This window comes from Phyllostomus hastatus, unplaced genomic scaffold (genome assembly GCF_019186645.2).
Source record: "Phyllostomus hastatus isolate PE091 unplaced genomic scaffold, TTU_PhHast_1.1 phas_contig_210, whole genome shotgun sequence".
NCBI lineage: Eukaryota > Metazoa > Chordata > Mammalia > Chiroptera > Phyllostomidae > Phyllostomus > Phyllostomus hastatus.
The window spans coordinates 13,805,263-13,828,046 of NW_025333737.1; the positions used below are offsets into that span (position 1 = coordinate 13,805,263).

At 35.1% G+C, this 22,784-nt stretch overlaps 1 protein-coding gene across 2 annotated transcripts in view; it reads left to right on the forward strand.

Moving 5' to 3' along the window:
• The window catches only part of SMURF2 (SMAD specific E3 ubiquitin protein ligase 2), a 109,529-nt gene that overhangs the window by 62,407 nt on the left and 24,338 nt on the right, over window positions 1-22,784 (forward strand). For both annotated transcript variants that reach the window (XM_045836652.1, XM_045836651.1), the window contains exons 3-9: window positions 161-269; window positions 6,873-7,006; window positions 8,883-8,948; window positions 15,333-15,417; window positions 17,266-17,349; window positions 19,673-19,875; window positions 22,175-22,259. In XM_045836652.1, coding sequence (XP_045692608.1) covers window positions 161-269; window positions 6,873-7,006; window positions 8,883-8,948; window positions 15,333-15,417; window positions 17,266-17,349; window positions 19,673-19,875; window positions 22,175-22,259 — 766 coding nt within the window. The remainder of the gene's footprint in view (window positions 1-160; window positions 270-6,872; window positions 7,007-8,882; window positions 8,949-15,332; window positions 15,418-17,265; window positions 17,350-19,672; window positions 19,876-22,174; window positions 22,260-22,784) is intronic.

A 22,784-nucleotide genomic window follows, 5' to 3' on the forward strand; every position in this document is an offset into this window, starting at 1 on the left:
GCCAATTTTCTCTCTCACATTGATGTCTTTCTCCTTCCCTTCCCCTCTCTCTGGAATCAATGAAATAATCTTGGTAGCAATAATAACTTTTATGTAATTATTCTTCTAGCTTCCATGTCAAATATTTTTTAATTAAAAAAAATCTTCCCCCTTTTCACAGGACTTCCGGACCCATTTGCTAAGGTGGTGGTTGATGGATCTGGGCAATGCCATTCTACAGATACTGTGAAGAATACACTTGATCCAAAGTGGAATCAGCATTATGACTTGTAGGTTTAAATGATTTATCTGAAATGAAACATACAATCAGTATTATTTGTTATAGTCTTTGAAAAGAATCACCAAAAAAGATCCTGAATTTGATCCATGGTATAATTCAGTCTTCACAGAGGGATACAAAACCTACTGGGAAAGTACTTCGGCTAATTTATAGCTGGTTTTGGAAGATGAGGTACCCTTCGTAATGACCCTATGAAAAACAAAATGTATACACAGCATACAGCAATTCCCTCCTCCTACTTTCATTAATTAAATGTGTTAATTACTTTAGTCCAGTTGTAAGCATAAAACCAGAAATCACAATTGGGGTGCACTCATAGGCATTTTTCTGCTTTTATTTGGATAGTTTCTTTCCTTTAAATTTTATTTTAATCACAGTAGTATACCTTTTAAAAAAGACAAATGATACTGTAAGGCTTTTAATGGGAAAATGCAGTTCTCTTCTCCTTTTATCCCCCAGATTCCCGTTCTTAAGTTAACTGCTTTCAATAGCTCTGGCTGTTTATTCTGTGTTCTTCCCGCCCCTGCTCTCAAAACATTGATTTGTTGTTCCATCTATTTATATATTCCTTAGTTGCTATTTGTAAGTGCCCCAAGCAGATTGAATTGCAACCTTGGCAAATGGGACAACGCTTTAACCAACTGAGCTACCTGGCCAGGGCTTGGTATTTTCTTATGTTTCTAGATATCATGCTTTTTTTTATGGCATCTCAAAATATAAATATAAATATACAGCTATTTAGTTTTAGGTATTTTAAAATTTCCTATCATAGAAAATGACTTAGCTTTTACAACTGATATCTCTCATCCTTGCTTCCAGAGCACCCAAATGCCCCTTCCTTTATCCCAGCCCTCTTATATAGTCATTTGTATCTTTTTGGTTAAATCACTGTTTTTTGTTTATATTATTATCATGTAGATATTCATCACCGAGTCGCATGATATACGGATTACATGTCCTTTCTTGACAACTTTTGTTTTTCTGAAATTAATAGCTATTATTTATTTGTTTAGTTTTCTGTATCATTAATTTACAACCTCTCCTATGGGACTGAATATCTCCTTTGCATATTTTCAACAATGCCATTGACTTTGTTTTCTTCTCATAGATATCCCTTCTGGAGCCTTTGTTTGCTCCAGTCTGGTCTGGTGGTTTTCTAAGACCTGCTGCACAATTGTCTGGGAACTTGCCTTTATTGTTATGTTGGGAATTTCCTTTGTCTCCTAGTTCTAGTGACTTCCTGTTTTTTTGTTTACTTCCTTGTTTGGTGAAGTCTATCTTTGATTGTTATCTTGAGACAGAGTTCAAAGGCAAAGATATGGAAAATTACTTTGAGATCTTGTCTGAAAATATATTCTGTCTTCTTACTTGATTGATAATTTGAGAATAGATTTCTAGGTAAGGCATCACTGTTCCTCCAAATTTTGAATACATTACTCCATTGTCTTCTAGGACAGTGCTGAATAGAAATATAATGTGAGCCACAAATGGCAGTTCATCTTTAATCTTAAATTTTCTGCTAGCCACATTAAAAAGAATAAAAAGAAACATGAAATTAAGCCTTATAATGTATTTTATTTAGTTCAATATATCTAAAATATTTTTATATCAACGTGCAGTCAATAATAAAATAATTACTGAGTTATGTTACTTATGGAGTGCCTCAATTTGGACTAGCCACATTACCAGTACTCTATATCCCCATGTGGCAGGTGGCTATCATTTTAAAGTATTGCTGATGCCATCTTGATTTTGTTCCTTCATGATTATTGTTTTCCACCAGAAGATTTCAGGTTATTCTCATTATGCCTGACATTAAATTTTTTGATGACAGATTTGGTGTGATGGATCTGATACACGGTGTTAGATAATGGGACTTTTTTTAGTTGTTATTCCACTTATTTTATGGTTTCATTGGTTGCTTCTTGTATGTGCCCTAACTGGAAATCATACCTGCAACCTTGGCATATCGGACGACTCTCTAACCAACTGAGATAGCTGGCCAGGGCAAATATAATGGGATCTTTTAATCTGGGTAAGAACTCTATGGGAAATGTTTTCTATTACCAGTAGATGATTTCCTCTTCATTTTCCTTCTCTGAAAATCCTGTTATTTGGATATTATCCCTTGTGAATTGATTATCATTTAGTGGTCCTATCTTTTTTTCTCCCACATTTTATACTAGTTTAAAAAATGTTTGTTTTACTAAAAAATTAAAAACTACGATAAAATAATTGCACTGTTTCCCCAACTTCGTTTTCCAGCATTCCTAATTATTGTAATTTCTGCTTTCACCTGTTTAACTTCAAAGATTATTTGCTTTCTGACTATCCCTTTTTCATAACTACTTGTTATTTTTTGGATGTACTATCTGATGAGAAAAGTGAATGTTGCAGTTTTCTTCTGTTACTTGTATTGACTCTCGTTTCTCAGAGTTCCCTTTCTTCCCTGGTTAGTTTGGTTTGGGTTTCTGTCTTTTTAGGGAGGCACTTAAAATGTTGATTGGAAACTCTGCCCATGGGTAGAGCTGGTCAGCTCTCTAGGGTAAGCAGGTGTAACTAGGACATTTTTATTGCACATAATTCTCCCATCTCCTGCCTGGGGCTGTAATCTTGGATGCAGGTGTTCTTGGAGCTGAACAGTGTTTAGATTGCTAGGAGGACTCTTCATTCACATTATTAACCTCTTCTTAATACCTCTGTTTTTATTATGGAATTTCACCTCTTCCATCAGCCATGCATAGTGTCCTGGAGTACTTTTCAGAGGATAACTTTTGGTCGGCCAGGGTTGAGGATGAACTGGTTGAAGGAAGGGATTTGGTAGATCTTGCCATTCCTTTTAAACACGTTCACCAATCCTTCTGTTTCAGCTCCACTATCACCATCAGAGTATCTTGGGCTTATGGTTTGGCAATATTTCAGAGGTTTGGTGGCAGCAGTAGTCTTATTCTTCCTGCTTAGGTTTCAGTTTTCTCCAGGTTGCTAATTCAGTTATCACATGTTAATTGTCCTGATATCTTGACTTTCTAAGTCCTTAGTCATTTAAGCTTCACAGTCATTGTGTTTCACTCTTTGTCAACCTCAACTTTTCTTCAAAATGTTCCATTTGAATTCACCTACAAAAACTAGCCTAAGATCTTCCATTAAGGTCCTGACGGGGTAACTCAGTTGGTTAAGAGTGTTGTTTGGATACACCAAGGTTGCAGGTTCAATCCCCAGTCAGGGCACAACAAGACTCTTCTCTCTTTCTCTCCATCCCCACCCTTTCTTCTCTCTAAAAACTGAATAATAAGCACCCCCCCCCGCCCCCCCACAAAAAAACCTCTATGCCTGACATCTCACCTACTTATTTTTAGACCATTAGCTCAAACTGCCATACCCAGCTGAGCTTTGGGTTTGGGCAGTTATTTAAATTTAGCCTTCTAAATCACATGGGACAAATATCATGTCTCTACTTTAACTCAATAATAGCTAGAGACAACTAAGAATTACACGTTTCTCTATGCTCCTCATTACTATGACTTGGTTAACTCCAAGTTAATTTAATAATCAAATAAACAGGAACTAAAGGGTAGGCAATAGAGAGAAGTGAGACTGCCTAGCTTCCCACTTTTACCACTTACTGTGTGATTATCAGCTTATTATCTAACTCATTATGCATCAATTTCTATTAATAATGACAATAATGCCTTCAGAGGATTGATATGAAGATTAAGTGAGATAATACATGTAAAGTGCTCAGACTAGTATCTGGCATGTAATTTTAATTAATACATTATTTTAGATCAGAAAATTTTTATTAGTTGGTTTTACCTTTAGGGGCTTTGAAAGCATAGCTATATAAGCTACTATCTGTGTAGCATGACCAAGCTTTAGAGTTCTTAATCAGATTGTTTTAAGCCATTTCTTTTTAGCTTCAATCAGATTTGAATTCAGCCAGAGACCCATCTACAATCATGAACAAGACATAGTCTTCCAAGCTTACAGCCAAGTGTCGTAGAAATACAAATAATTAGGAAACTATAAACAGTGTGATAATTTGGGGAAGTATAGAGTGTTGTGGAAATAGGTAGAACTTCTTCACGTCGATTTAGGAGTTGGGGGAGCCTCCTAGAAAAGTGGCATTTAGGCTTAGACTTTGAGTAAGAGTTAACTTGAAAATGGAAAAGGTGGGAAGGCTCTAGGCAAAAGCATCCTGTGTGAAGACCCAAAGGTGAAAGAGAACATGACTCTGGAAACAGCTTAGAGAGGCAGCATTGATGAGTTCACATAAGGTACGGGAGGTATGGTAAAAGACAAGCAAAGAGAGGCAAGCAGGAACCAGCTCATGAAGGTCTTCGGAAGCTTATTAATAACTTTGAATACTCTCCTAAAAGCAGTAGGAGCAGTGATAGGGTTTTCAGTAGGGAAATGCTATAATCAGAGTTATATCCAAGAATGAACACTTTGCCTATATTGTGAAAAATTTAGAGGAAGGCAAGAATGGCAAAGGATACTGTGTCCAGTACTATGGAGGAATCCAGCAAATAGAAAATGAAGACTTTCTGTTAAAAAGTGGTAATGTGAATGGAGTGATGTAGATATTCTAAATATTTTTCATTTTATTATTTTTTTATTTAAAAGGTATTATTTTTTAGAGAGGGAAAGGGAGGGAGATAGAGAGAAAGAAACATTGACGTGCAAGAGAAACATTGATAGGCTTCCTTTCACACACCCTCAACTGGAGATCTGGTCTGCAACCCAGGCATGTATCTTGACAGGGAATCAAACCAGCAACCTTTTGGCTCACTGGCTGGTGCTCAGCCCACTGAGCCACACCAGCCAGGGCCTAAATATTTTTTAATATTGCCTTAAAACCTAAAATTTTTTAACCCCCCCCAAAAAATGAAATCATACTGTATCTTGGCTCACAGGCTGTGGTTTGCTGACCCCTGCCTCTTAGGCTCCTTGCTTTTCTAACCTTGCTACTGCAAGTCTTTCTCAACATAGCAGCTAGAGTGATCTGGTTAAAACATATTTAAAATCTTGTTACTCCTCTGCTCCAAATCCCCATTGGCTTTCTTTGTTACTTGGAGTGAGAGCCAGAGTTCATACCATTGCTGAGAAAGAGGCCCTTTATGATTTGTCCCCTGTATTGGTTAGAGCAGGTTAACTGATACAATAGACAACACCAAATTTTCATTGGCTTAATATAATAGAAGTGTATTTTATATGTAAAGTCCATTTGACAGGCAGGTGAGGCACTGTCAAACAGTCAATTACGGATACAGGCTGACGGAAGCTTTTGTTTGCAGTGTATGGTTTCAAGGTCTCTATGGGCCTTGATATACAGCCTCCCAACAGGATACTTAAGAGGTGGCAGGCTGCTCTAAGGCCTGAGGGAACCAATATTTTAGCTTACCTATAAGTCAAGCTTCCCAGCTGGGAAACTGATTTAATGTGACTAAAAAAAAATGTTTGGTTTGGGGTATTTAGCTATTTAATACGTGATTCTGGTTCTAGAATTTTGACATGTCATGTGGTAGATATTTGCCATGTTAGGTCTATTTAAAAATTGGTACCTGCATACTGATTGATATTTTAGTTCATATTTTTTATTTGCAAGCAACAAAAATGAAATTTAAATTGGCATAATTTAATAAAAGGTAATATAGTAACTTATATAATTAAAAGTCCATGGTGGTGGGCTTGCTTTAACACAGCTGGATCCAGGGGCATAAATGTTGCTTTCATGTTCCTCATGTAAAGGTTTAGGCTTTTTAATGTATTGGGTGAATTTTGTTGAATTTACTGCTTTATTGAATGACGCATTAAGGTCAAGGTTGCTGGACCAAAAATTTGACCTCTTAGGGTCATTGAAATCCAGTTAGGGTTCTGCTAATAGAATTATGTTATTATATTTTTGCATGGGATGACACCATGTTAACAATTGGCTGTGGTAGAGCTTTTACATACTTGCAGGTATATGCACAGACAAGTATAGTAACGCTTTTCCCTGCTCTGCTTGTCTGCAGGCAGTGAAGTGAAATCTGCAAGAGTCCTGCTCGCTCAAGGCCTGCATGCAGGAAAGAAGCAGGGGAAAAGCGTTACAGTCAGCTTTTGTTCTACAGCATTTTAAAACATAACAGGTATGTCAGATTTTTGGTCTGTCAGCCTTGACAACACCCCTCGAAAATGAACTGAGTACTCTCTGAGGTAGTAGGTCATATTATTGAAATGTATTTAAAATGTGACTGTAATAAAAGTTCTTGTGAGGTTTTGGTTCTTGAAAAGAAATAACTATAAACTCCCATAGTGTTATTTGACACCAGCTACTAAAATAGTTTTTTTCACTAACAAAACTTGTTACTCAGCCTTAGAATGGCAGATGTGATAAAAGATATATTAAAAATTCCTGTTAGATTTTACTTTTAAGATTATTTAAAGAATTTAAATTTGATCTTGTGGATTGATTTGAGTTCTCAAAACATGTTTTGCATTGCCTGTCCATACTCTGAAACATTTGTGACTCAACTACAAAAACAAAAGAAAAATTTTACATTAACTACTGGTAATTGTCAAGTTACTCATGAAGTCATTTTGGGTTTTTTAGGTATATTGGAAAGTCTGATTCAGTTACGATCAGTGTGTGGAATCACAAGAAGATTCATAAAAAACAAGGTGCTGGATTTCTTGGTTGTGTGCGTCTTCTTTCCAATGCCATTAACCGCCTTAAAGACACTGGTTGTGAGTAGATACTAGTGCTTTTTAAATTTTACATATATACATGTTTTGGGGAGGAGGCAGTTGTCTAAAAACTTAACTTCAGTGTATGTTTGAAACACTGGTTAAAAATTCCTGGTCTAAATTTATGTTTTGGACTTAAAAAAAATAATGAAACATTTTAAATATGTGAATCGTAAAACTAAATTGGAGATGATGCTTAGTTACTAGTGAATATGTAAGGGTTAAGAAATGATTAATTTCCAGAAGAATAAAAAGAAAGATATCAAAGAAAGATATATGCCTTTATTATTATTATTTTTAAAATTTCTTAGCCTTCTCTGGTTTTGGTGGATTTGTGAAATAAAGTGGGTTTTATTTAGGTGACTGGAGTATTTAAGGTGGCAGTTAATGGGTAATTATTAGTGAATAAAAATATATAAAACTGGAAAAATTAAAAATTACAGAAAGGCAAACATTATTTTGAATGTAAGACAGTTCTATTAACTTATTTTTCTATAGCTTATGTTTCACCAAGCTGGGCATTTAGAAAATTAGACCAAGGTCAAGACATTAGAAGTGATTTCCGTATTGGATTGACAAATTGACATAGCATATGTATAATTCATATAATCAGGAAACATAGCATCTTTCTGGGACATAGATGGAAATATCTTTTTGAATAGAAGTTTTTTGTTGTTTCTACAGACATTTTTTTCAACATAATATAAAAAATATTGTTAGCTATTGTCATGGGATTTTAGCCCAGATGCCTATACTAAGCAAAAATTCACATATATTCTAGTTAATGAAATTAATAAATAAAAAAGTAAATTTAGCTTTGAATGTTAGATATGTTGAAATGATCCCTCTTAATGTAGTATTACTATACTGTAGTCCAGATATATAATATTGACCTGTTAAAAAGAAAAAGGGAGAAAAATGAGCTAGAATTTCTTAGGGGAATTTAAGGGCAACTAAGAATTTCTTATGTTTCTGGACTGACAGGGTAACCAACAGGAGGTAGAAGACACTGGGACTGGAAAAGGTCTAGCATATGAAAACAAACTGTTTTCTTACCCAACCCAGCGGGAAGACTAAAAACTTATAGGTCACATGTGTAACCTTATCTCTGGCTTAGTTTGGCCAACATGTATTGAACCTTTAAGTACTGTTCAAAATCCTGGTGATGTGAAGGTGAAAAAGGCTTGGATTCTGACCTCTTAGAAGGAAGGGCAAAGGCCTCCTGGCAAAGGGAGCAGGACACATTGAAAGGACTGACCAGAAGAGGAATTGCCTGTCCACGTCCACTGTATAGCTGAGTAGTAGTGTCCATTTATTTTAAAGGGAAACATGTCTGTATTTTTGGCCAGGTGCTATAGTTGGGGGACACGAATATTTTTTTCTGCTGCTGTGCATGCTTGATTGCATTAATTTATTTGACCTTTTGATGTACAGTAATATTTAATGTATCAAATATTTATTGAGCATCTGATATAGTTGGGGTGGATAATTTTACAGAGACTGATATGGTCTCCTTCTTTTATTAATTCATGATTTATTTAAGTAGATTGATGGCATATAGCTGTAAAAGAATTCAGGTGTAAGTGCTGTAATCAAAGTAAAACCAATATGTTAAGGGTGACATTGTTCCCTGCTATAACTGCCCAGGCCAGTGTTGTATCTGTTTTATAGATGAGGCATGAGAAAATGAGTTGCCCCTAAATGAGTTAGTAGCAGAACTGACTCAAAACATTTGTTTCATCGTTAAAACATGATTAATTTTTTAAACGATAGGCTCGATTTCCAATGGATTGTGGAAATTTACTGTTACTCAATAGACGTTAGTCTCTGATACCAGCTTCTTTTTTAATTGCTTTTTGTTGTTTACTTGAAATAGATCAGAGGTTGGATCTCTGCAAACTTGGGCCAAATGACAATGACACAGTTAGAGGACAGATAGTAGGTAAGTGTGGAACTTGAAGTTACATGAATTTTGGTTTCATTCAACTGACCTAAACTCTAAATACCTTTTAAGTCAAGGTACAACTGTCATTTCATTGTGTTGACATGAATTAAATGAGTCATGTAAAATGTTTCAAACCATGGACAATGGGATCAAGGCTAACTTAATTTTAAAAAAACTCAACAAACTGTGTAAAGTTTGAAATTGAAGGTTTCTAATGTTGTGAAGAACTATTGATCCTTTAGGAAGGAATTCTTTTAAGGTACCGTATTTTGCGATGTATAATGTGTACCCACATTTTTTTTTTTGCATTATACATGAGATTATTATACTTATGGTATGTAATCATTATACCCATGTATAGTGCGTATCCTTATTTTTTCCACAAAAATTTTGGCAAAAGGAACTTCTGGTCAAGATGGAGACATAGGTAGACACACTGTGCCTCCTTGCACAACCAAAAGAAGGACAACAACAATTTAAAAACAAAAAAATCAGAACTGCCAGAAAATCGAGCTGTATGGAAGTCTGACAACCAAGGAGTTAAAGAAGAAACATTCATCCAGACTGGTAGGAGGGGCAGAGACAGGCAGCTGGGGCTGAGAGGACCCACAGCTAGTGGAGCAGGCGGTCCCACATTCACGTATGGATAAATCAGGAGGAACAACTGGGGAGCGGGACAGACCTTGCAACCCAGGGCTCCAGCATGGGAAAATAAAGCCTCAGACCTCTGATTGAAAACATTGGTGGGGACTGAGGTGGCAGTGGGCGAAATGCCCAGCCTCATAGGAGAGTTTGTTGGAGAGACCCACAGGGTCCTAGAATGTACACAAACCCACCTACCTGGGAATCAGCACCAGAAGGGCCCAGTTTGCTTGTGGGTAGTGGGAGAAGTAACTGAAAACTGTCAGAGAGCAGAGCAAGAGGCGCTGTTCCCTCTTGGACCCCTCCCCGACATACAGCGTCACAGCAGAGCAACAGGGGTTGTCCCACCCTGTGAACACTTAAGGCCCCCCTCCTTGCTATGTAACAGGTGCACCAAGACAAAAAAAAAAGGCCCAAATGAAAGAACAGATCAAAGCTCCAGAAAAAATACAACTAAGCAATAAAGAGATAGCCAACCTATCAGATGCACAGTTCAAAACACAGGTAATCGGGATGCTCACAGAATTAGTTGAATTTGGTCTCAAATTAGATGGAAAAATGAAGGCTATACTAAGGGAAATAAAGGAAAATGTACAGGGAACCAACAGTGGTGGGAAGGAAACCAGGACTCAGATCAACAGTTTGGACCAGAAGGAAGAAAGAAACATTCAACCAGAACAGAATGAAGGAAGAAGAATTTAAAAAAAAAAATGAGAGGCTTAGGAACCTCCAGGACATCTTTAAATGTTCCAACATCCGAATCACAGGGGTACCAGAAGGAGAAGAGGAAGAACAAGAAATGGAAAACTTATTTGAAAAATTAATGAAGGAGAACTTCCCTAATCTGGCAAAGGAGATAGACTTCTAGGAAGTCCAGGAAGCTCAGAGTCCCAAAGAAGTTGGACCCAAGGAGGAACATACCAAGGCACATCATAATTACATTACCCAAGATTAAAGATAAGGAGAGAATCTTAGAAGCAGCAAGAGAAAAGGAGACAGTTACCGTATTTTCGGACCATAAGATGCACCTAGGTTTTAGGGGAGAAAAATAGGAAAAAAATTCTGAAGCAAAATATGTGGTAAAATATTTAATAACATAAATAACATAATATGTTATTAGTGTAAATGTAAACAGAACTCAACAGCAGCACTAACAACCATTATTCCTCCCAATTTTGGGGAGGGGGGAGTGCGTCTTATAGTCCAAAAATACAGTACTTAAGAAGGAGTTCCCATAAGACTGTCAGCTGATTTCTCAAAAGAAACCTTGCAGGCAAGAAGAGGCTGGAAAGAAGTATTCCGAATCATGAAAGGCAAGGACCTACATTTCAGGTTACTCTATCCAGCAAAGCTTTCATTTAGAATGGAAGGGCAAATAAAGTGCATCTCAGATAAGGTCAAGTTAAAGGAGTTCATCATCACCAAGCCCTTATTATATAAAATGTTAAAGGGATTTATCTAAGAAAAAGAAGGTTAAAAATAGAAACAGTAAAAGGACAGCAAACTCACAACTATTAACAACTACACCTGAAACAAAAACTAAGCAAACAAGTAGAACAGGAACAGAATCACAGAAATGGAGATCACGTGGAGGGTTATCAGTGGGGGAGTGGGAGGGGGAGAGAGGGGAAAAAGTTACAGAGAATAAGTAGTATAGAAGGTAGGTAGAAAATAGGGGGGAGGTTAAGAATAGTATAGGAAATGTAGAAGCCAAAGAATTTATATTTTCGACCCATGGACATGAACTAAAGGGGGGGGATGTGGGTGGAAGAGGGTATGCAGAGTGGAGGGGAATAAAGGGGTGAAATGGGACAACTGTAATAGCATAATCAATAAAATATCTGAAAAAAATAAAAATAAAACATTTTAAAAATTTGGGCAAAAAAGTACACATTATATACAGCAAAATACAGTATTCAAATAAACTGTAACACTGAGACTTTATAGATAGTATTAAGGTTTTCTGAAAATAATTCTCAAACTGGTTTTTGAGTAAATATTGAATGTTTTATTTAGTGCCTTACAGTTTGAAAATAATTGTGCTAATTGAAAAGAAAACAGAATGAGGAATGGTGGGACAAAAAAGAAAGAGCACTAATTGGAAAAAGGGAGAAATTGTTATCTTAGTCAAGGCACTTAGTGGGCTAATGGACTATCTTGAATTAACCCAGAGGAGGGGGAGTTCTGTAAAATCCTGAGACTTATCTTAAGAATTGATGGATTGAGATTTGATTAAAATACATAGCAGAAGTGGACTCCTAAAGAAGAAAAAAGCAATTGGAATCATACCACTTCAATGTAGAGCAGAATTTAGAATGAGATGATTGTATCATGATCCTACCAAATAGGTTTTAGTTTCCACAGGTACTTGAAGGACTTCATTTTCTAAGGCAATGAATTGGGTTCATAGTTAGGGAATTGCCAGAATAGCAACATAACAAAAGCCCTATTGCAGTTATCATAGGGAAGTAATTATCCTGCATCATTATTGATAATTCCTGTCATCCTTAGGTTGAGAAGGGAGTAAGAAACTTAAAAATAAACCCTGGCTTACAAGACTTTTCCTACTTTATTTGTTTTGGTCTGTTATACACTGTTCACCAACTAATGTCTAATAGTAACAAAATAGTTTTAGTAGATATAAATTCACACTTACAAAAATTGCAGACTTTCCCTTATTAGTGGTTAGACATATACCTATTGGAGTATATAAAAGGGGTATATAAAAAGTATATAATTTGGGATATAAAAAAGAAGGTTTTACTTTAAAATGTGTGTGTATTGTGTATTTTTTTAAATTTAAATCTCTTATGTAAACTTGTGTTCATAATAGAGGTAGGCTGGACTCAAACATTGTGCTTTAAGATCCTACAATTATGTCATTTAAGAACAGAATGACCCTGGCTGGCGTAGCTCAGTGGATTGAGCGCGGGCTGGGAACCAAAGTGTCCCAGGTTCGATTCCCAGCCAGGGTACATTCCTGGGTTGCAGACCATAACCCCCAGCAACCGCACATTGATGTTTCTCTTTCTCTCTCTCTCTCTCTCTCTCTCTCTCTCTCTCTCTCTCTCTCTCTCTCTCTCTCTCTCTCTCTCTCTCTCCCCTCTCTCCCCCCTCTCTCTCCCTCTCTCTCCCTCTCTCTCCCTCCCTCCCTCCCTCCCTTCCCTCCCTAAAAATAAATAAAAAAAAACTTAAAAAACTTAAAAAAATAAAATAAAATGACTTAAAAAAAAAGAGAACAGAATGAGTTCTAGTTCTTTAACAGCTTTTTGGGAAATGGAGAAACATACACTAGAACACTAACTATAAAATATATATATATATATATATATCCCCTTCCAATATTTTTATTTTTATTTTTTTAAAAAATTTTTAATTTATTTTTAGATGAGGAAGGGAGGGAGAAAGAGGGGGAGTGAAACATCAGTGTATGGTTGCCTTTAGCACGCCCCATACTGGGAATATGGCCTGCAACCCAGGCATGTGCTCTGACTGGGAATCAAACCAGTGATGCTTTGGTTCGCAGGCCTGCACTCAATCCACTGAGCTACACCAGCCAGGGCTCCAATATTTTTATATACTTATAAATGTATATATACTTTTATGATTTTTAACTACAGTGAATTTAAATTTTTTATTTTGCTTTCATTTACTGTAACCATTATTCATATTTATAGTCAGTGATTTTTAAAGGATGAATTATATTAATAGATCAGAACTTAATCACTGGACTGTCAGTTTTTGCTATTATAACATTAAAACTTGCAAAACATTTTTGGACATTTAGCTTTATCACTTTTTTGGATTGTTACCTTAGAAAAATGTCCCAGGTGACATGTTGTGGAATTATGCACCTGAAACCTCTATGTAATTTTGTTAACCAGGGTCACCCCAATAAATTCAACAACAAAAAAAGAAAACTAAAAATTTCTCAAATTGAGATGATTGATTCAAGGGTTTCAAACCCCTTTCCTTCTATTTATAATTGTTAGTCGATTCTTTCCAACTCTTGTGAGGTTTTTAAAAAAAAATTTAAATAAAATAAAGTATATAGACAGAGGACCTAAGGTGCACCCATAATGTGCTGTCGTTATCACCTTCATGTGCAAACTTTTCTCTTAGTTTTTTAAAAATGAGAGCATACCATGCAGACTTGTATATGACCTGTTTCAATCTGTTAAATATCTTTTCTTTTTTTTTGTCCATGGATACATTTCTATAGCATTTAAAATTTTGTTTGGTAGTCTGTCATGGGCAAATAATTAATTTAACCAGTCCCTTATTGTTGGGCATTTAAGTTATTTCTGATGTTTAATATTGTGAGCAGTGCTCTGATACAGATTTTCTATGACTCATTTCACATATTGCTAGAATTAGGCTATCTAAAAACAGAATCCCATCTAAAAATTGTTCAGGTCTTTTGTAATACAACATTCTGGAGATATACACTGAGGTTCATGAAATCCTTTAGCACTTTGATCCTTAGTATTATTCTAAACAAAGAAAATACCTTGTTTCTGCTGTGATTGTATTTCAGTAAGCATTTCACTTAGCCTTTCTCATAAAAACTATTTAATATAGTTTTCTAGTATAATTTTAATACTAATGTTTTATTTACTTTCAATGAGCAGGTGTGTTATAGTGTTATCTCCTATAAACAGAACGATGTGTTAAACTTTCTGATTTTTCAAAATTTTTACAGAGCGGGAAAATTTCAGAATTTTGAGACACTTCCTAGAATGAAGGGTTTTAGGACATCATGCCTTTATGTAGTATTCTTTAAGTTGGGCTGTAGTCAGTTTTTTTGTACCTCTTTTATCTTTCGGGATAGTGGCTAAAAATAGAATAGAAGAGTAATAGAGCAGCAAGGACCTCAGGCATCTTATTTAGCCAAACTTCCTCATTATTTAGATTGGGAGTATCTCAACCTCAAGAAAGTTAAGTGTTTTGTTCAAAGTCACAGGGCTAAACTAGATGGTATATAGCCTGATTTAGAGTTCACATTTCTTGCCGCCAGGTTTTTTTTTTTAAAGAAAAATTTTTTTTAAAGATTTTATTTATTTATTTTTAGGGAGGGAAGGGAGGGAAGGAGGGAGGGGGGGAGAGAGAGAGAGAGAGAGAGAGAGAGAGAGAGAGAGAGAGAGAGAGAGAACGCCTCTAGACTCTCCTCTTTAATATAAGAAATATGAGATTAAATCCCGCACTCAATCCACTGAGCTACGCCAGCCAGGGCTTCCGCCAGGTTTTTAAGAGTAGTTTTATACTACATTGGATGATGATGTATTGTTTTAATGCATGGTATTCAGGTCTTGCCCTATTGTCAGAATCCAGTGTATTTTTTTTTAAAGGTGGGTTAAGAATTAAACTGAGATTAATGTGATCTTTTCACATTCCTTTGTATATGAATATACCTTTTATGTGTTCTGCCTCTTAAGTGTAATAGTAGCCTTGCATTGCCCAGTATGATGGAAAAAGTAACTAGACTCTTCTCTGTGAACATTTTAAGGTAGGGAGACCTTAAAATTCTATTATCATTCCTAAAGGAAAAAAATCTCATGGAAAAAGAAATTACAGAATTTAGTCCAAACTAAAGAGTTTATTCTGAAGTATTAAAATAAGCTAAGCCAGATGATTTTTAAAGAGATGCGTGTGTGTGTGTATATATATATATATATTTATTTAATTATAATAATTCTTTCTTGTTCTGTGGGTCCTAGTAATGTTTTTGTTGTTTAACAGTAAGTCTTCAGTCCAGAGACCGGATAGGCACAGGAGGACAAGTTGTGGACTGCAGTCGTTTGTTTGATAATGATTTACCAGATGGGTAAGCTACAGTCTTACAGACATATGCAGATAATACCCTTATAATAATGAGAAATAATTTGGTGTTTTTGTATACTTTAAAAATTTACTGATTAATGCCAGTGTCTAGGTTTTCCTTCTACTTGGAAAATTAGTATTTTGTCATAAATTTATAAAATAAGCTGTTGATTATTTGTTAAATTTGGTTCTTAAGAGTTTTGACTAGGAGACAAATCAAATTTCTTGACAAATAGGACTCTCCTGTAAATATTATACAGGAAGAAAAAACCTTCTGTTTGATTAAATTATTCAAAACAAGGCAAGTGAGTGCTGAATCTGAGACATTTCTCTATTAGAAGGATAGGATAGAGAATCTGTGTAATATTAATTATAATATAGTAACATTTTTTTCAGCATATATGTGTCAGATATTGTTATAAGCACTTTATATAATACATTTATATCATTTTTATTGCATGTGATTCTGGAATTAGGTCATCTGGTATCCAATTTTTAGTCTTCTGCTTACTAGCTTCATGAATATGATTAATTTATTTAATTTCTGTAAGCTTTGGTTTATATTTATAAAAGAAGATGATGATAATAGTACATATGCCATATGTTATTGTGAGGATTAGATGAAATCACTTGTGTGAAGCACTTGACACAGTGTCTTGCATATAGTAAGTGCTTAATAAATAATTAGCTACTCTTATTACTACTGCTACTACCATTGTTACCCTCATTCATTTCTCAGATTAAAAAACTGGAACTCAAGGCGTTAAATAACTTGCCAAAGGCCGCATGATAAATGGCAGAGCTGGAATATAAGTTTAAGCTTTAATTCCAAAGCTCCTTGTCACTTTCTCTATCTTTGTTAATAGTAGTTCTGACACTGTTCTGATTTTATTTTTTAGTTTCAAAGTATTTTTAATTGATTTCAATGAACTATAATTTACATATACTATAAATTGTATCCATCTAAAGTATGTAATTGGTTGAGTTTTCATTTTATTTTTGACATGAAATTTTATATCCAGTCTATGGTATTTGCTCATTTAGTTAGAACTGTTAAAAGTCACTGTAATTTAAGTTTGTTCATAGATTACTGTAGCTTCTTGATATATATATGTTAACTTTTATGAATGTGAGGTAGATTATGGTATTTTGAAGGGGAAATTTAAGGTGAAATAACTAACCAATATTGAGAGATTACAACAATATAAGTCTCAAGCTTTCTAAACTTGCTTTACATTATTGTACTATAATTGTAATCATAGGGGAAAAGAAAGAACCTCTTAACATCTCTTTATTTTTATATTTTTAAGGCCCCTAAACATCTGCCAGTGCTTTAGTGGAAATATTAACATTACTACATTTCTACAGTCATTAGACTTTTGTTATGTGAATTAATAAGAAATTGAGGAAAAAGTAGCATTTCTGTTTTAAAAAAATTGAGTAGGCTAAATGCTTTCAAAAGCTTCTGTATACTTTCCTAGTTAAATTTAATTTTTTAAAAATTGTGTGATTTTTATTTTATTATGGCCTCCCCCTGCAAATTCTGCAGAAATTAGTGTAATTTAATTGAACATTATTGACATTATTGAAAAATTCTCAGAGCTTGGTTGATGGCAAATACTACTCACACTTCAGTGTAAATATTTTAGAAGCTTCAGAATTCTAGAAGATATATCGTACATTAAAAAAAAATAAGTTGAAAACATTCTTCCTACATTCTGTGTATTGCTTTCAGTTTGTCATTCTTGATTCATACTCACAAATCTCTTCTTGGCTTGGTTATTACACTAAAAATATTTAGTATCCAGATACCTAGTAATTAATATCTAATCTCTTAACATCTTTATTTAAGCTGGGAAGAAAGGAGAACTGCCTCTGGAAGAATCCAGTATCTAAACCACATAACCAGAACTACGCAATGGGAACGCCCAACACGGTAAGAACATGCAAATATCTTCCTATGGTCTATGGTATTCATGCTCTTGAAGTCGTCCCTTTCTGTTTAACTACCAGCTTTACTGGATTTTCTGTCTTGGTTTACACTGCTCTAGATCAGTAGATCTTATAGCAAGTGCCATTATTTTTAAAAAGCAATTTTCAGTAAGGATTGTTTAGCAGACTATCCTGTTATCATAGCTGCTGGGCCTGTGATGGTACTAAGCAAATATTTATTAAATGAGTTAAATGAATAAATTGAGAAGTTACCTTATTTCTGGGACTCTTAATTTTTTATTTTTTGAGTCCATTATTGAATGATTGTAACAAAATATATACACAGGATCTACATTTGTTCAGTCATGTAGGGGGATGATTATATTTATTGCTTCAAGTAAGGTCTGTAATCAAAATAAGAATCAAATGCTCTGAGACTGTATGGAGGGGCACCTGACTTAGAGTGGAGGGACAAGGGGATAGTGGAACTTGCAGAGGAAAACTTGGAAGGAGTGGAATTTCTGCATTACATCCTGAAAAATGTCAGGGTTTAGCTAGGTAAGGGGAAGGTGATGAAAAGTGTTCAGGGTAGCACTGTGCTCAGCATTTGGGTGGTAGCATTGAACAAGATGGAAAAACCTTTATGGAGCTTAATGTATCAAGACATAGGAATGCAAGGTATTTTTGGAAACTCCAAGGAAGTGCTTTATAAGTGACTAAAAATGAATAGGATAAGTGGATAAATTTTTATTTTTTATTTTATTATACCAACCACTAAAATAATTATCATTTTTATTTCCTTTTAAGTTAAGAACAAAGTTTGCCCTGGGCAGTGTGACTCAGTTGGTTGGAGTGTCATCCCATAACCGAAATGTTGAGCGTTCGATTCCTGGTCAAGGCACATGCTTAGGTTATACAATCCCCAGTCTGGGTGTGTATGGGAGGCAATCAGTCAGTGCTTCTGTCCCACATCGATATTCTTCTCTCCCTTCCCTTCTCTCTAAGAGCAATGAAAAAAGTGCCCTCAGATGAGGACTAAAAAAACAAAGTTCAATAAAAAGAAGCAAAGTAAGAACAAAGTTTATTTGCCACCTGTACTGTGTTTGTTTTGCCCCCACCCCCACACCCTTTTCTTCCTGAGCAGGACTGGCTGGCACCAGACATAGAATATCAAATGCTTCTCATTAGCTATACATACTTTTATTTACTAAAGAGTAATTGCTTAACTCATTGAATCACAAAGTTTTCTCTGATGTGATTCTTGGGTAAAGGCTTAGATCATGTTGTCATTTTTAAAAATGCTTCTTTGAGAGTTAAATTTCTAGTATTAAACTGCCAAGGTTTTTATTGAAGCCAGATAGCCCCTTTTTATTGTATGAGTGTAAATGAATGTGTACTTGTCAGTATTTTAGTGAAATCCATTTCCTCCTAACTCATTTAACTGATAAAATAGACTTTAATTTCCACATGTGCGAAGCTGATTGTGCTGTAAATGTTAGTTTAAAAATTAACTCTTGATTATCCTTTTAATATTTATTGAGCTACTCTTGTGTTTACTTACATGCGCCAAGCACTGTTCTGGGTGTGGGGGATATGTGGAGTGGGGAACAAACTAGGCGATCTTGTTCATTGCTCAGTAAGTATTCTAGTGCTGGTAGACAAAGACAAGGATGCAAATAAGAAAAATACTGGAAATAACTGCTATGCTAAGGAATTAGGGTGATGCACTGTCAAATGCCTGGGTAACTACTTTAGATTCAAATGTCTCTTAGAGGCCACATTTAAGCTAAAGCTGTGATTTGAATGGCCCAAAAAACCCAAAAAACAAAAACAAAAACAACAACCTCAAAACAAAGGAGCTGGGCCTAGAGGAGAAAAATGCTCCTCTAGCATTTCTCCTATGGGAGAAAAAAGCATTTTGGGTGGAAAGAAGAGCTACTGTCCAGCACTAAGTAGATGACCTTTGCAAGTTCAAGGAACAGGGAGAAGCAGTGTGGGAGAATGGTGGGAATCAGGTATGAGAGGGAGACTGTAGCTAAGTGAGGTAGTGCTTTGTGAGCTAGTACTCACATCTACAAATATATGTGGATTTTGTATAAAATGTAATTAAAATCAACATGAAATGATCGAAAGACATAATTGACTTTCTGCTTATTACTTCAGTTTCATTGTGCATGGAGGCTTCAGGCTTTTATTCAGAGTTTTTGAAATCATTATATTTGTATTAGTCATTCCATTTTCTTATAAGCAATTGTTACTGCAGTACATGCATTGTCTAGAGAGCTCTACTGAATTGAGTAACTTTTTTTCTCTGTTACTTTCCATAGACCGGCATCTGAATATTCTAGTCCTGGCAGACCTCTTAGCTGCTTTGTTGATGAGAACACTCCAATTAGTGGAACAAATGGTGCAACATGTGGACAGTCGTCAGATCCCAGACTGGCAGAGAGGAGAGTCAGGTCACAACGACATAGAAATTACATGAGCAGGACACATTTACATACTCCTCCAGACCTACCAGAAGGCTATGGTATGACAACTAGCAGAGAAAAAATAAAGTGTGGTTTACTGATTTCAGCTTGCTAACAGAGCCGGAAAATCAACTTTTAAAGAAGTTATTAATCTGGGTTTAGGAATTCTGCATGAAAATAAAAGTAAATGTAAAACTTCCCAACTTTGAAAAGTCTTTGAAGTGGTAGAAGACTACCTGACCGACAGTTTGACCTTGGGCTAGTCATTTACCTCAGCCTTTTTGCTCTTTTATAATGAAATAAGATGAATGATACCTCTCTCTATCACAAAAGTATTATGAGGAGCATATGAAACAATATGAGACTTCTTTGTAAGTAGGCCCTGTATAAAAGGTAAGATGGTATTGTTATTGATAATGGTAATCTGAAGTCAGGCCTGAAATGTAATTTTCTAGACATACATATTTAGAAATAACTTCAAAAGCATATACCTATATATTGTCTATAATTTTTGGTTATTTGAGTTATGGGGTTATTGTTGTAAATAATTTAGTCATTTCTGTTTGTGTAAAATTATTACAATTTCCTGAATTGTACAATTTCATGTGGAAGGTGATATGGATCTTCTGGGTGAATACAGAACTTTCTAAATTAATCACAACTTGTGGACTCCTATAGATAGTATGAACTCGGTCTCCTCCCCTTCCTTGCTAAATGCTAACCAGTTACATCCTCATCTCAACAGCCTGCCCATATAAATAAACTATCCCAGGCTGCTGGTGACACCTGATGATGAACACTGGGAGTCTCCTGATCTAGCTTTTATTTTTACTGTAGGATATTTTTAAAACTGTTCTGCAAATACATGATTTTAACTTCATTTTAAAATATATTTTAACTCAATTTTAAAAAACCCAATTTGTTCATTAATTGTGCTCTGCTGCATGGGTGAACTTACAGTATAGCTTGGGCTTGGGAAAGGGGCATATCCGGGTTTATACCCTGGCTTTGCCACATATTAGTTGTGTGATAGTGGGCACATTAACCTCTTAGAGTCTCAGTTTTATGTTCTATAAAATAGGGAAAATAATAGTGCCAGCCATGCAGGTTTGTCACAAAGAAATAAATGATAATTTCATGTGAAGTGCCTGGCACAGTGTCTGGCATAAAAAGCACCTTAATAAATTTTAGCTGCTCTTATTAATATTCAGACCTCAGAATAAAGTATTTCCTGCTATTTCTCTTTAATTGAGATTATAAGGCAAGCTGTTTGGAGTGGGAGTGGTTATACTTTTATAATATTTGTATGACATGGATTAAAATTTTTTTTAATCCAACCAAATTTTTTTTTAATTCAACCTAAACATAAGCATAAAGTGGATACCAAGGCTAAAATTATTGCAGCTCTTATCTACAATCAGTTTTAAACATCGTATTATGTTTATAATTTTAAAAGGTTTAAATTCACTTAGTTATAGACTTATAAACAAATTTATACTAATAAATATTAGCAATAGTATTATCATTTTATATGTAGAATTTTTCATTAGATAGTTAAGGAAAAAGTCTGTTGCTTAAAAACATGGTATTATAAAGACTTGAAGCCACCAGTGAAGGGACCCTTTCACGTATTTCCTTCTCATTCCGCTGGCTTTCTCCTTTCTTCCCTAGGGCTTTGAGTTAATGTCACTTTTGACTTTTTTCTCCCCGATAGGTACACTGCGTGTTAGTCCTCCTCTTTCTACCTTGATTATTCTTCCATCTTTGCCTGTTTTTGACCAGAGAGTGTGTCCCCTGCATTCCATCTTCTTCTGTTTAAGTGTAAATGTAGTGTTGAGAATACACCTCTCTCAAGAAAACCACCCCACAAGTTTTGTTATAAAATTGGCATAATAAAAAAAAAACATTACTGTTCAGCAAACCCTTTGAAAGTTTCTGCAAGTACCTCAGAATCTTCCTACTTATCTGGCATCTTTCTCTGAGCCTTCTTTTGTTCCACTCAGGGTCCACATTTAAGACAAATAAAAGATCATTTCTTCACGTTTGTTTTGTTGAATTATCGGTACTGTCACAAACTTGTTTTCTATTTTGCATTGCAATGTGGTTAGTAATTGAGCCACATTATAAGTATAGTTGGCTTTAGATTAGCTGGTTGGTGACCCCTCATCAGTATTGATACGATTGTTTCCAGGACAAAATGTATTGAGTTCTGAACACATGATTTATAAAGCAAAATTTTTGTCGTAATGTAGATTGGTAATTTGGATAATTTACTTATTAACAGTCTTGTGTCTATAGCTGTCTTTGGTTTGGACACTTTGAATATGTTTTTATTATTAGTGTTTCTTAATTTTACAGAACAGAGGACAACTCAACAAGGTCAGGTGTATTTCTTGCATACTCAGACTGGTGTGAGCACATGGCATGATCCAAGAGTGCCTAGGTGAGAAAATATTCTAAATATTCTTTGTACCCTTGAATATCCATTTTACCCAGGGTTTCTTTGATTATTTAATCTCCAACTTCTTAAAATAGTTTATTTAAAAGTTTGGTTCTTTCTAATACTCATGTCCGTTTAACGTTTAATGTAAAGTCCTACCTACTTCTCTGTAATCCTACCCCAGTGCCCTACCCCCAACCAATCCTCAGTCCCTGTCCACTTTCCATTTTTTAAAAAATCTGGGTAAAAACATGGGTTTTAGGAGTTTGAAAACAGACCTGGAGAAAAAACATACAAAATCTTACAAAAGACATACCGTACATACCTTTTTTTTTAAAAGGATAGAAAATTGATATTTCCAGTTAGGCTTTTTAAAAAAATGGTTTGTTTTAACTTTATAAAAGTGTATTCAGTGTTTTCTTATGTGTTCCTTAATAAAGTTTCACTGTAATATAGAAAAGAAGTATAGCATAATTAAGTTAAATTTCTATTAAATGCCAAATTTTGTGCATTTGAACTACAGGCATT